The sequence below is a fragment of the Equus quagga genome, chromosome 1, assembly GCF_021613505.1.
Source record: "Equus quagga isolate Etosha38 chromosome 1, UCLA_HA_Equagga_1.0, whole genome shotgun sequence".
In the NCBI taxonomy this organism is placed as follows: domain Eukaryota; kingdom Metazoa; phylum Chordata; class Mammalia; order Perissodactyla; family Equidae; genus Equus; species Equus quagga.
In genome coordinates, this window is record NC_060267.1 from 156,244,421 (window position 1) to 156,259,052 (window position 14,632).

General features: G+C 38.6%; 1 protein-coding gene across 3 annotated transcripts in view; it reads left to right on the forward strand.

The window, feature by feature from the left end:
• The first annotated feature begins 378 nt into the window (after positions 1 to 378).
• TOP2B (DNA topoisomerase II beta) overlaps positions 379 to 14,632 on the forward strand; it is a 61,624-nt gene continuing 47,370 nt past the window's right edge. Inside the window, exons 1-4 of one of the 3 annotated variants that reach the window (XM_046641543.1) lie at positions 379 to 1,066; positions 10,710 to 10,880; positions 11,735 to 11,825; positions 13,174 to 13,237. In XM_046641543.1, coding sequence (XP_046497499.1) covers positions 1,007 to 1,066; positions 10,710 to 10,880; positions 11,735 to 11,825; positions 13,174 to 13,237 — 386 coding nt within the window. In that variant the 5' untranslated portion in view covers positions 379 to 1,006. Of the gene's footprint in view, positions 1,067 to 9,251; positions 9,276 to 10,709; positions 10,881 to 11,734; positions 11,826 to 13,173; positions 13,238 to 14,632 lie in introns of those variants that run through there. The other 2 variants (XM_046641554.1, XM_046641562.1) reach the window with 2 other exon arrangements.

Genomic DNA, 14,632 nt, shown 5'->3' on the forward strand with positions numbered 1-14,632 from the left:
CCTCCCCCAGCGGCCCAGGGCAAAGAAATGCCTCGGCTTCGCTGGCACGTCTTGGTGTAAACAGCACGCTCGGAGGATTACAATCGACCCGAGGCCAAGTCGACCCTATCCCTTTGCCGCCCTCAGATGACCCTTGACAGCAGCCCCTGCTCTGCCTTCAAACGGAAAACCCACAGACAGACACACAAACAAAAAAGCCCAAGTCTTCCCTTCGGTTGCTACCCGCAATGACGTTTCCCCCTCGGGTCCCGCCCCTCAGGGGGCTTGGAATTTTGGGATTGGCCGAGAGACTGTAGCGACAAGGCCCCGATTGGGCGGCGAGGCGCTGACTGACAGCGGGGGGTGGCCGCCGCGCCCTCGCTCCCCCCTCCCGGGTGTGTGAATGTGTGTGTGCTGTTATGCCGGACAAGAGGGAGGCGACCGCGGCGGCGGCGGCTCTGTGTATTGTCCCTCTCGGTGCTTGGATGTGAGGAAGCCGGGGCTGCAGTGCGGCCGACGAAGGCGGCCTTTGAGGCAGCAGCAGCAGCGGTGACTCCGGCCCCCCGAGCGACCGGCCTTCACGGAGTGTGAGGAAGGACAAGGCGCCTCTGCGTCCCCGCCACGTCCGGACGGTCCGGGCTCCGCGGCCGCGCTCGACGCTCGCGCCTCCGGGCCTCGGCCCCGCTTGAGCGGCGCCCGCGGGCGGGCGAGGAGGCAGCGCCGCCGCCCCGCCGCCGCCGGCTCCTCCCGCTTCCTCCTCCTCCTCCGCCTCTTCCTCAGCGGCCGCGCTAGGCCCGGGCTCAGCGGCCGCCGCGCCTCGAGTTTGAGGGCGGCGGGCGGCGCGGCCTCCTCGGCAGGCACGGCCGGGTGTCTGTCCCGGGTCTCGGCGATGGGGCGCGGGGGGCGGCGCCGCTAGGAGCACGGCTTGCGCAGCGGTCGGTGCGGAGCAGCGGGGCCCGGCGGCCCGCAGGGAGGCGGGGAGCGGCGGCCGCGGCGGGCTCGGGGCCTGTGAGCGGAGGCACCCGCCATGGCCAAGGCGGGCGGCGGCGGCGCGGGAGCCGGCGGCAACGGGGCGCTGACCTGGGTGGTGAGTGGCGGGCGGCTGGGGGCGGGGGTCCCGGCGGCGGCGGCATTGTTCCGGGGCGGCGGGGGAGGAATCCGCGGGCCGACTCGGCTGGGGGGGGGGGGGGGGGAAAGGGAAAGCGAGGGAAATCCGGTCCCCCGAGCGGGCGCCCCGTCGGGGCTTCTTCCAGCAGAACACCCGCTCCCCGCCCCCTTTTCTTTCTTCTCTTTCCCTCTATGGAGGCTCCAGCTGCAGGAGCCTAACGTGCACTTGGAACTTTGGGGGACAAACCGTGAGCATGACATGGAGCCCCCGCTTTTTATTTTCCTCTTCCCCAGACTCCTCCAGGGCGGTCGGGCATGAGATGATGGGGATAGCAATAATGCATGTGCGTCTGTCTGGGTCAGCACTTTCCCCAAATGTGGCTTAAGAAAATCTCGGAGAAAGGGGGGTGTGTGTCTCTGTGTTGTAAATGAGACCGTTTCCGATGCCCTCATCTCAAAGGAGAATGGATTTGGCGGGGAGTATATCTGTAGCAATTGACGCTTCAATTCGCAGAGTCTCATTCGGTTGAAAGCGCGTTCGGGATGGCTGTTTCACCGCAGTTAACATACTGTAGCTCGCCCATCTGTCAGGGTGGGATTATTAAGAGGCGCTTACCTGTGTCAGCATCGCAGGTGAAACGGGGTCGAAGCTGAATGGGGAGTGTTGCAGGGGTGACTGAAGTGATTTGTCCTGGAGTTTAAGGATTTCGGCGCTCAGTTCCTGCTGGGAAGTAGTAGAGAAGGGAAGACCTAGAGAGATCCGATTCCCACGGCGGATCGATAATTCACCGGCATTTCACTGGCTCAGCGTAGAGTTCAGTCCAGGGTCAGTTCCTACACAAGAAAGCCCAGCTCAGCCAACTGGGAATCGAGGAGAAAAATAACAAGTATTACGTTTTCTAAGGACTTTCGGTGGATCCTCCCTTTTTCAAAACACACAAGGAAACTCATATTGGCATTTTTATTCCTTAATTCTTCATTTTCTCTCTGCTTGAGTGAGGTTTAGGTGAGTTAAGTAGTTCTGCTCTACTGACAGATTTCCTTGTAAAAAGCACGTTACTGATAGCAGAAATACATTTTAACCGTTTATGTTTGTGTGCCAAGGTGCTTTGCAAAATAACTTGCCAGGCTCTTATTGTTGAATGTCTGCGAATTTAGTATCTTACTCCAATAATGTAGTATGTACAGACCAGAGCTGGAAGAGGTAAAAGGTCAGATGATAACTTAGCGGTCCTTGTGGACATTCTGGGGAGATGCATAAATGCAAAAGAATGATTTTTTAAAATTGATGGCTCTTACCCCTGTTACTAAAATCAAACAACTTCTGAAAATGGAGTTAGTTAGCCAGATGGTTCTCATTCAATATTTGGAAGTGTTGAGGCCTGATCAGTGTTTTCTCTGAGAACCTCTGATTCTATTATGGTAAACATTTTGCTCCAAGATTGAATTGGTTGGCTTTAACATTTGATAGTAATTTTTTAATTTACTGTTACTGAACTTTGTAGATAATTAAATGACCACTTTTTCTTTAAAGCTCAATTGGAAACTTACATTTACTTAAGAAATTTTTTAAACTTAGAGGGTCTCATTCAATAGCAGAAAAATTTATTTGAAACTAAAGTTGACTTATTGATTAAAGATTTTTTCATTATAAAACTAATGTGGGAAGTATAGTAAAATAAGAAGTAGAAATCACTTAATCTCTTATTTATAGATTATATCCTCATGTTGAATTAGACATTTATTAAAAAGATAATCACCCCGTAAGTCCACTTTAAGATTTGATGGTTGCTTTAAATTTAAGTCACGTTATATGAGGATCTTTATGTCCATAATATACATCATTGATCATAGACTAGTTTAATTTTATGGGAGGTAATATAGTGAGGTGGTTATGAGCATGCACTTTGATGTTAGATTGATGTAGATTCAGATCCTGTCTCCGACACATATAGTCAGTGGGACTTTACACAAGGGACCTAACCTTTCTAAATCTGTTTTCTCATCTGTAGAATAAGGTCGCATTGAGAATTAAATGAGATGATAAATGTTTGTTTTTTATTGGTGAAGTTCAAGAAATGTACGCTCAGAATAATAAAGTTGCTTTTACATAACATTTCTTTAAGCCAGGGTGAAAGCAAATTATTCTTTTGCAAGAAAGGTTCAGGGATTTGTTGCAGTGGTCATCTATTTCTGAAGAGGGGTAACTTTTGAAACTGGTGTTATGTTGCCACCTGCTTGTGGGTAACAGGAAGAAAGAAATGGAATGAGTGAGTTCCTGATGCCATTCTTCTTTTGGAGGTGGAGCGAGGTGGTGGATAGTGCCATGTGTTGCTGGTATTAACTTCTGTTGGGATGCCTGCCAGCATGTAGTGTTAACATTGTCCCTGCAGGAAAGGTTACATTTCACTATCTGGAAGCACAAATCAAATTGGTTTAAGATTGACATTAACTTCTCCTTCTAATAGTATCTGGTTTGTGTTTGATTTGTAGTATCTTAACTAGATTTTTTAAAATTTAAAAAAAGTGAAAAATATAAATATAGTAAAATTATTTTGACTTAAAATTGATCACAGCTATGAAGTCTTCTCTGAAGCAAGCAGAATTTTTTGAATTAGCTTTCAGTTTGTAAAGCTTTGATTAGTAGACCCTAATAGCCTTTCATTTGGTCAGTCTTTCATCATGTTTAAGTGGTTGTAAAAAATCTGTGGGAATATTAGAATCAGTTAATCACTATGTGAATATTGATCTTTTTTCCCAGTAATGCTCTAATTTGGTAGATAAAAAAATATTGTAATGGAAAGTATTAAACATATAAAAAAGTGGTGGTCAGGGCCAGCCCGTGGCTGAGTGGTTAAGTTCGAGTGCTCCGCTGCAGGCGGCCCAGGGTTTCGTCGGTTCGAATCCTGGGCGCAGACATGGCACTGCTCCTTGAGCCACGCTGAGACGGCGTCCCACATACCACAACTAGAAGGACCCACAACTAAGAATATACAACTATGTGCCTGGGGGCTTTGGGGAGAAAAAGGAAAAAAGTAAAAATCTTTAAAAAAGTGGTGGTCAGAATAGGATAAGTAGCCTCCCTCTATTTATCATCAAGCTTCAGCAATTATCAACTCAAGGTCATCCACCTTTCCCCTTCTCATTATTTTGAAGCAAAGCAAATCCTAGAATTCTGTCACTTCATCTGTAAATATTTCAGTATTCATCTCTAAAACGTGTCTCTTTTTTTAAACTTTTTATTGAGATTATGATAGTTTACAACCTTGTGAAATATCATTTGTACATTACTGTTTGTCAGTTGTGTTGTAGGTGCACCACTTCACCCTTCGTGCCCACCCCCCAACTCCCCCTTTCTCCTGGTAACCACTAATCTGTTCTCCTTGTCTACGTGTTTAACTTCCACATGTGAGTGGAGTCATACAGAGATTGTCTTTCTCTATCTGGCTTATTTCACTTAACATAATACCCTCAAGGTCCATCCATGTTGTTGTGAATGGGACGATTTTATCCCGTAAGTCTCTTTTAAAAAATTAAAAAGCCACAATTAACATTGCAGGGTTTTTTTAAAGATTTTATTTTTCCTTTTTCTCCCAAAGCCCCCTGGTACATAGTTGTGTATTTTTACTTGTGGGTCCTTCTAATTGTGGTATGTGGGATGCTGCCTCAGCCTGGCCTGATGAGTGGTGCCATGTCCGCACCCAGGATTCGAACTGGGGAAACCTTGGGTCACCGAAGCGGAGCTCGAAAACTTAACCACTTGGCCACGGGGCCAGCCCCAACATTGCAGTTTTTTTTTTTTTTAAGTAAACTTCAATGAAATATAAACATGCTGTTTTTTGACAGTGAATATTTCTAATTCAGGAAACATGACTATATATTTAAATATTGTGTAAAAATTTGTATTAAGAATCTTGCTTTAGTGGCTGGTTTTTGCAAATCTAAACTTCTCAACCAGAAAGCCAATTCTTTCATAAACCACGTGACTTCCCAATTGAAATTTGTTTTGTATAGTCCTCATAGTTAGATTTCTCTCTTTCCTGTCCTCTGTATGTCATGTTTGTTTTTGTCGCTTTGCCTTTGCATGCTTACCTTCCATCAGGAATGCATCTTTCTCTTCTCTTTACCAGTCTAAATCTTAATTACTCTTCAAAGCTAGCTCAGAGTCTAACCAAACTTTTATCCTCCAGTTTATACTCATCTTTTTCTGTTATTCTTGTGGATCATAAAACATAAATGTCTTTCTTTTTGATGTAACTTTCATGAGTGATCCTTTTGTTTTAACAATGGTTATAAACTCTTGAAGTCAGAGACCATGTATTTTGCTTGTTTGTATCCTTTGTAATGTTTAGCCAAGAGCTGATACTTAATCCAACCTCAGTTATTGTTAACAAATTGGATAACTGACATACTAACTTTCTGAAAAGTCTTCTACCATTGTTAGGACAAGTGGTCAGAGAGCAATGTTCTTTAGATACATTCTCAAGTAACATAATAGCAGTATTTAGAAACAGTTTTTATAAACTGTGCTAACTTTTCTGAATAGAGGTAAGTGTTCACCCGTAGTTTCAGAGCTGTTAAATACTTAGGTGGTGGCAGCAGTTGCATTTTACTAAGTATGTTTTAAAAAATAAGCCTGTTTTGTGTTTTCAAAAATCTTAATACAAATAGGACCCCATTTTAAAGAAAAGGTGCGATTGGTATAATTATTCCCATTTGCAGAGGAGGAAACAGGGGCTTAGACATTAGGTAAGGCGCATGGCTAAGGCATAGGTGGGATTTAAACCAGGCGTATGTTCTTGACCATCATTTACACAGCCCCCACTTTAAAAACATTAAAAACCAAGACAACTTGTCTTTTATACACTGATTGGGAGGATAAAAAAGCTGCCTGGGACACCTATGTCTCTTTCTACCAACTATTCTCTTACTTTCACACAAAAAGCTAGAGAATACGTTTCTTTTTTAGGCTGTATGTATTTTGTATAGCATAATGCTCTTTAAGAGTATGGGGGCTGGGGCCGGCCCTGTGGCCGAGTGGTTGAGTTCGTGTTCTCTGCTTCAGAGGCCCCGGATTTCGCCAGTTTGAATCCTGGGCGCCTACATGGCACTGCTGGTCAAGCCATGCTGAGACGGCATCCCACATGCCACAACTGGAAGGACCCACAACTAAAAATGCGCAGTTATGTACCGGGGGGCTTTGCGGAGGAAAAGGAAAACTAAAATCTTTTAAGAGTATGGGGGCTGTGAAATCAGATCACCTGGTTTCATAATTCAGCCTCTTCAAGTACTAGCTTTGTTAGTTTGTTAACTTTGAGAGAAAACTTAACTTCTTCAGACCTCAGTTTCCTCGTCTGTAAAAAGGAAATCATAGTAACACTGTCTGCTTCCGGGAGCTCTTATAAGGATTGATTGAGATTATCCATATAATTCCCACAGTACTTGGCACATAGTAAGCTCTCAGATGGCTATACACACATACACACTCACACACAGATCTTTCTCTTCTTTTTTAATCCAGTGATAAGTATTTTCATTTCTTTTGTCTTTTGTTTTTATATTGTGAAGTCATCACCACAATAAGTCTGGTTAACATCCATTACCACACACGGTTACATTTTTTTTTTTCTTGTGATGAGAAATTTTAAGATCTATTCTCTTAGCAACTTGCAAATATACGGTGGCAGTATTATTAACTATAGTTACCATGCACTACATTACATCCCCAGGTTTACTTATTTTGTAACTGGAAGTTTGTACCTTTTGACTACCTTCACCCATTTTGCCCCTGCCCACCACCTCTGGCAACCACCAATTTGTTCTCTGTATCTATAAGTTTGGTTTTTTGTTTTGTTTTGTTCTTTTAGATTCCACATATAAGTGAGATCATACAGTATTTGTCTTTCTCTCTGACTTATTTCACTTAGCATAATGCCCTCAAGGTCTATCCATGTTGTTGCAAATTGCAAGACTTCCTCCTTTTTTATGGCTGAATAATGTTTCATTGTATACATATGCCACATTTTCTTTATCCATTCATCCATCAGTGGACGCTTAGGTTGCTTCCGTGTCTTGGCTATTGTAAATAATGCTTTAGTGAACATGGAGGTGCATTTTATCTTTTCAGGTTAGTCTTCATTTTCTTCAGAAGAAGTTGAATTACTAGAACATATGGTAGTTCTGTTTTTAATTTTTTTGAGGAACCTCCATGCTCTTTTCCATAGTGGCTGCACCAATTTACATTCCCATCACCATTACACAAGGGTTCCCTTTTCTCCACATCCTCATCAACACTGACATCCTCATCAACACTTACTTCTTGTCTTTTTTGATAATAGTCATTCTAAAAGGTGTGAGGTGATATCTCATTGTGGTTTTGCTTTGCATTTCCCTGATAATTAGTGATGTCGAGCACCTTTCCATGTGCCTGTTGGCCATCTGCATGTGTTCTTTGGAAAAATGTCTATTCAGATCCTCTGCCCATTTTTTAATTAGACTTTTTGTTTTTTTGCTATTGAATTATACGAGTTCTTTATATATTTTGGATATTAACCCTTTATTAGATGTATGATTTGCAGGTATTTTCTCCCATTCTCTAGGTTGCATTTTCATTTTGTTTATGGTTTCCTTTGTTGTGCAGAAGCTTTTAGTTTGGTGTAGTCCCACGTGTTTATTTTTGCTTTTGTTGCCTTTGCTTTTGGTGTCAGATGCAAAAAATCATCACCAAGACCAAGGTCAAGGAGCTTAATGCCCATGTTTCCTAGGAGTTTTGTGGTTTCAGGTCTTACATTCAAGTCTTTAATCCATTTTGAGTTAGTTTTTGTGGATGGTGTAAAATAGGGGTCCAGTTTCATTGTTTTGCATGTGGATGTCCAGTTTTCTCAATACCATTTATTGAAGAGACTGTCCTTTCCCTGTTGTATACTCTTGGCTCCTTTGTTGTAAATTAATTGACCATATATGCGTGGGTTTATTTCTGGGCTCTATTCTGTTCCTTTATCTATGTGTCTGTTTTTATGCCAGTACTATACTGTTCTGATTACTGTGGGTCTGTAATATAGTTTCAAATTGGGGAGCACGATGCCTCCAGCTTTGTTCTTTTTTCTCATGATTGCTTTGGCTATTGGGAGTATTTTGTGGTTCCATACAAATTTTAAGATTGTTCTATTCCTGTGAAAAATGCCATTGGAATTTTTATAGGGATTGCATTGAATATGCAGATTGCTTTGGGTAGTATGGACATTTTAACAATATTAATCCTTCCATTCCATGAGCACAGAATATCTTTCTGTTTATTTGTATTGTCTTCAGTTTCTTTCATCACTGTTTTATAATTTTCAGTGTAGAGGTCTTTCACCTCCTTCGTTAAATTTATTCCTAGGTATTTTATTATTTTTAATGCAATTGTAAATGGGATTGTTTATTTAATTTCTTTCTGATAGTTTGTTATTAGTGTACTGAAATACAACAGATTTTTATACATTGATTTTGTATCCTGCCACTTTACTGAATTTATTCTAATAATCTTTTGGTGGAGTCTTTAGGATTTTCTGTATATAATATCATGTCATCTGCAAATAGTGACAATTTTACTTCCTCCTTTCCGATTTGGGTGTGTTTTAGAGAATGTGCATTTTTTATTTTCACAGTGGATATGTAAGTGTTCCTTATGATCATAAGTTCTCTCATCTTCCACTTCTGTCCTTGTCCCTGGGTTTTGGAGGGCACTTCTGGAGGAGCATAGATGAAAGACATATTGTTGGTTTTTCTTTTCATTAATGGTGGATACGTAATATGGCCCTCTGCATTGTTATATAGGTGAAATATGGCTAAAATGAACATTAAAGCATGGTAGCATTGAGGGAGAAAAGAAGGGAGGAGATGTTACAAAGGGTAATGTGAAGTCTGAGAGGGTCGTTTATAGAAGATAGAAGAGGCTTATTGCTAAGCTTTTGCTAGTCCTACTCTTGTTGGCTTCGTGATGGTGAGATTTCTGTGCTGATTATGTGAAGGAGTGGCTCAGTTCCTTTTTAGCACCAACTGGCAAACCATCTCCTTTCCCCTGTTTGGCAGCAATTCATTCTCCCACAGAAAAGCAGGAACTCTGGGTGATTGATTGCCACAAGTTGCTATATCTCAGGTGACAACTCTGTGCATGGAAAAATCTTTCTTTTTACAGAATGATCTTGGTACGTACTCATTCTGAAATAAGGAGTTTCTTTTACTGGAATGTTTTTCTTTCTCTTCTGGTAGTTGAGAAGTATTCTTGATAAAGATTGAGTCTTGTATAAGTTTTAAACCTATATTTTATTAGGAGTTAGCAATATTGTAAAAGTACTATAAATTAGATTAATATGTTAAAGTAGATTTTACATATTATTTTGATGTTTTTATTATAATTAAAAAACCCCAATGATGCATTGTTTAATTTGGCAGCCAGCTTTTGAACTTTAGAAAAAGTCAATTATGGCATCATCAAATTTTAAATGTATAAATCACAAGGAATGGAATTAAAACACCTTTTTTAGATACGTGGAGGAGATTGATCTTAATATGGGATTATTTCACATTTCCATTGTCTTTAGTTTTATGTAGGAATGAAAATGTTGCTCTGATTTCTTAGATACCTGTGTAATTGGGTGCTGGAATTATTTATTAGTATAAATACTTTGGTAAATTATCCACACAAATTAAGACAGTAAAATAAATTACAAATGAACTTAAATCATAAATTTTCAATTTTATCAAACTTTAATGAAAATTTAGTTAGAATGCTTTTGGTGATTGATTATTTTTAAGGGCATATTGTTAATTTTTATTCAATGTAGAATATTTAGTGCAATTACTACAGTACAAGACATCTTATTGCTATGAACATATAAGAATAAGAAAAGGTTACCTTGAGAATTTGAGTTTGGGATTCTTATATGCAATAGGAATGGTTAGAATTAGGATTACCAACTTCTGCCTCCTTGGAACTGGCAGAGAAACTGGAATCATAGAGTGCCTTAAGAGTAAGGCACCTAGTGCTGCTATGTAAGGAATTACTGGCATGATCTGCAAAAGTGTAAACTTTGAGATTTCATAAACAATGCTTAGTATTCTCAGCCATATCAGTGTATACTAACTATGTAGATTACTAGTTTGTGTAGGTTACTCTTGCCCACTTTTTACTATAATCTTCAGTAGCTTAATGGCAGGGAACTTACATCTGGAAGCTTTTGGGAGCCCTGTAGCAAGCCAGGTTCAGTCATTGTGAGCATACAATCTGAACAGAACTCACATTTCTTGGAAAGTTTTGAGGACTACAAAAATTAACTTGATATCTTAAAGAATTGGAAAATGTTTGTATTTCTGGATTGAATAGATACGTAGGCTGTTCTAGCTATTTTGGTGACTATACGTACCTACTTTTTGGGCTCAGTCAGAACTGCAGTTTCACACTATATTATAGAAAGAACTAGACTGTCAATAAATAGACCTGGGTTCTCTTTAGGACTTAGAAATCAGTGAGCCTGAAAGATCATTTTGTTGTTAAAAAGAAAGTCTATGTCATGTGTCCATATACATTTTAGTTTACCCCTTGGTAGGTTATTTAAATTTGATTTTTTGGTTAATTTTAGACTCTTTTTGATCAGAACAATGCTGCAAGAAAAGAAGAGTTAGAAACTGCAAACAAAAATGATCCTTCAAAGAAGTTGTCTGTTGAGAGAGTGTATCAGAAAAAGACACAACTTGAACATATTCTCCTTCGTCCTGATACATACATTGGTTCAGTGGAGCCATTGACACAGGTAATTACTTATTAAATTTTATTGAAATTAGGAGATGTGTATCTATATCTACTTTTTAATAGAAGTTTTGTGATTATGTGCTTTGTAAGTACATAATTTCATGTCTCTGTCATCATCAGCAAAGTAGGGACAGGGATCTAAGAGAGGTAAAAACCATCAGAGGTAAGAAGTATAGAGTAAAATGGTGCTATGAACTTTTTTAAAGTCCTTATGTTCATGCTGTGGTTTACTTTAAATTCTAGAATTTATACATACACACTAATGACTGTTGTTTAATGCTTACAATGGACTTGGCTTACACACATTATCTTGTTTGATTCTAACAATTTGGGGAAGTAGGTACTGTTATCTGCATGTATAGATGAGGCAACCGAAGTTTAAATAAATTTAAATAACTTGCTTAGATCTCTCAACTTGTAAGAGCTGGGATTCAAAGCTAGGTCTCTTTGACTCCAAGTCATGCTGTGTTTATATTATTTTACTCTGTGCTCCTTATACTATAGAAAAATATAAAACATGAAGTAAAAGTAGAAAGCAAATATAAGATATTTTTGGGTTTTTTTCTATTTTAAATACTGTTTTTAACAATTCTTTTGGTGCCTTATATTAAACCTGACTACGTATGAATAAGACTACACATTTGATACAAAAGGAACAATTTCTCAATTTTGAGGCTATGTAAACTGAATGTGAATGCAGAGAGGTTGACTACAACTTAAGTAGTATATGTTTTTTATACTTTGAAGGTCTAATTATTTACAGAGTAAATGACAGATGTCGGTTTATACTATGTAGAACTGATGCTAAACACTTTTTGCTTACATAAGTCCTTTTGAATTTTTCTCTCAATGCAGCTAATGTGGGTGTATGATGAAGATGTAGGAATGAATTGCAGAGAGGTTACCTTTGTGCCAGGTTTATACAAGATCTTTGATGAGATTTTGGGTGAGTACTTGCTTAAGGTTTAATGTATCTGTTTCTATTGATGTCATTATAATGTCCCTATATATATAAAGGCAGAGTTACAGTATAAATTTTAAAGGCATATCTCTGGCTTTTATACTGAATATAAATGTTCTTCAGAAAATTTATATATCACTTGCTGTAATATTTTCATATCTCTTCACATCCTATCTTTGTGTTTCAATTTGTTCATCTGTAAAACGAATGTGTTGTATTTGATCAGTAATCCCAAAGTTGGTCTGTGGTCCTGTATGTGCAGTCATCTGAGGTTGCTAGCATCCTAGTCGCCTGGGGGAGGGGGCATGTTAAAAATAGAGATTACAGGATCTGATCCTTGCAGAATTAGTGAGTTTGAGGTGAGACATGTAAAATTGTTTTTTTCACCAACAAATCAGGTATTTCTGTTGGGCAGCTAAGTTTAACAACCATTGCTCTAAATGATCTCTGTTCTCTTCAAATCACATGATTAATTAAATCACAATGCAGTGGGGATGCCTAATTGGCTCCTAGGGAATGCTTGCACTTTAGAAATGTTTTTAGCCAAGGACTTTCTAGAGACTCTGTGCTCTGCCATCTCATCAGTGCCGATTGAGGTTTCCTAGACAGCAGGGTTGTGTGGGTCTCTCTGAGCTTCTTCTGGTTGGTCTTTGGGAAAAGAACAGGAGAATAAAACTGGTTACTTTTACTCTTGCCTCCCAATTATCCACTCAGTTTTACTTTTAGGTTACACAGTGTTTATCAGGAACATATTCCTTCTTTGATTAAAGTTCAGTTTGATAGCTAGCTTGTGTTCAAATTTTACTGAAGTAGTGGTTAATGTATGCAAATATATTATTATCAGTTATAATGCGTAGGATTTAGAATTTTGATTTCTAAGGATTCTAAAGACTTTGCCTTTCTAATTCAAAAATAACTGATTTCAACTCCATCTGTCTATAAAATCACTAGTTTATAAAGGAGATCAAAGGAAAGTAGTTATTTGTTACCAAGATAAAAAATAATTCAACCCAAGTTTTTACTTTTAGATCTGGACTAGGGAGTTGTAAACTGCACGTTTGTTTTGATTTATTTCTTTTTATATATCACAAAATCAACTCCCCCCTCTTGTTTTATGGTAGAAAACATAAAAGTAATTGGTGTAATATAAAATTTAAAAATATTATTTGGAAAATAAGGTTCTGTTTTAGAAGTTAGCAGTAATTCTTTTCATTAACTATTATCATATGTGTAAATGTTGATATTAAGTAGTGATGCACATGCAGTTGTGTCCATGTATTTATTTATATAACTTTATATATTTTATTACTCATTGAAATATTTAATTTTGTAGTTAATGCAGCTGACAATAAACAGAGGGATAAGAACATGACCTGTATTAAAGTTTCTATTGATCCGTAAGTATATTTCAAGTTTAATTTTTTTATGCTAAGTTGTTTTATTATAAGATAGTTCCCAACTTATGAATATTCCTCAAATGAATAATATATACAGTTATTACTCCTTAGTTTCCCTGTTGCTTGAGACCTTGTTATGTTTGCTTCCATTAGCCGGAATACTATACTCTCATAGTTTCTTCTGTCATTCATGATCTTTTTCCCTAAAATATGTCCTTATGGGAGCTCTTGGAGACCATTTTTCTCTTTCTTTGATGCTGTGGACACTGTTTCAGCTGCTCAAGTAATCACTCGATCTTTTCTTTCTTACTTTGTTTTGGGACTCAAAGCTAAGGCCTATTGCTAGTACTATTCCTGTTATGTTGTGGGTTAAATTTACTTTTCATGACCAGCATTTGGACTTTTCCATTATTTACAACATTGTAAATTAGGAATTGCCAGTATTATAGAATATATACCAGCTAATTGAGCTAATTAGATCTCAGTATGGTAATTTTTCTGGAGGACTGAGGGAGAGTGAAAATAATAAAGTTTTAAGTTAGAAATATAGTTGTTACATTTATGTTTTTACCAGCATGCCTTTTGTAAAATATTACATTTATCCTTTATAATTTAATAGTAATTTAGCATGAGTTTAAGATTTTTCTCTAACATGAAAATTTAACAATTCAGTTATAGCTTTACTGTCAATAATCTAATTTCAAATGGCATGGTTGAGATTAATGATATAATGAAAATATAATTTATATTTGGTTACATCATGAAGTTAACTGTATCTTATATTAAAATGTTACCACATAAGTATGCTCTTGAAATTCTGGATTTTTCATTTGGATCCGTTCTATACTGAATACATACTTGAGAATTTATATGGTAAGGTACATAGGACACTTTTAAGTTACCTCTTTTATTTTTTTATTTTATTTTATTTTGTTGCAGTAACATTGGATTATAACATTATATAGCTTTCAGATGTACATCATAATATATTTCAAATTCTGTGTAGATTACATCATGTTCACCACCCAAAAACTAATTATAGTCCATCACTTCACATCACCCCTTTTGCCCTCCCCCTTTCCCCTCTGGTAACCACTGATCCAACCTCTGTTGCTATGTGTTTGTTTGTTGTTGTTTTTATCTTCTACTTATGAGTGAGATCATATGGTATTTGATTTTCTCCCTCTGACTTATTTCACTTAACATAATACCCTCAACGTCCATCCATGTTGTCACAAATGGTTGGATTTCATAATTTCTTATGGCTGAGTAGTATTCCATCGTGTATATATACCATGTCTTCTTTATCCATTCTTCCCTTGATGGGCACCTAGGTTGCTTCCAAGTCGTGGCTATTGTGAATAATGCTGCAATGAACATAGGGGTGCATGTATC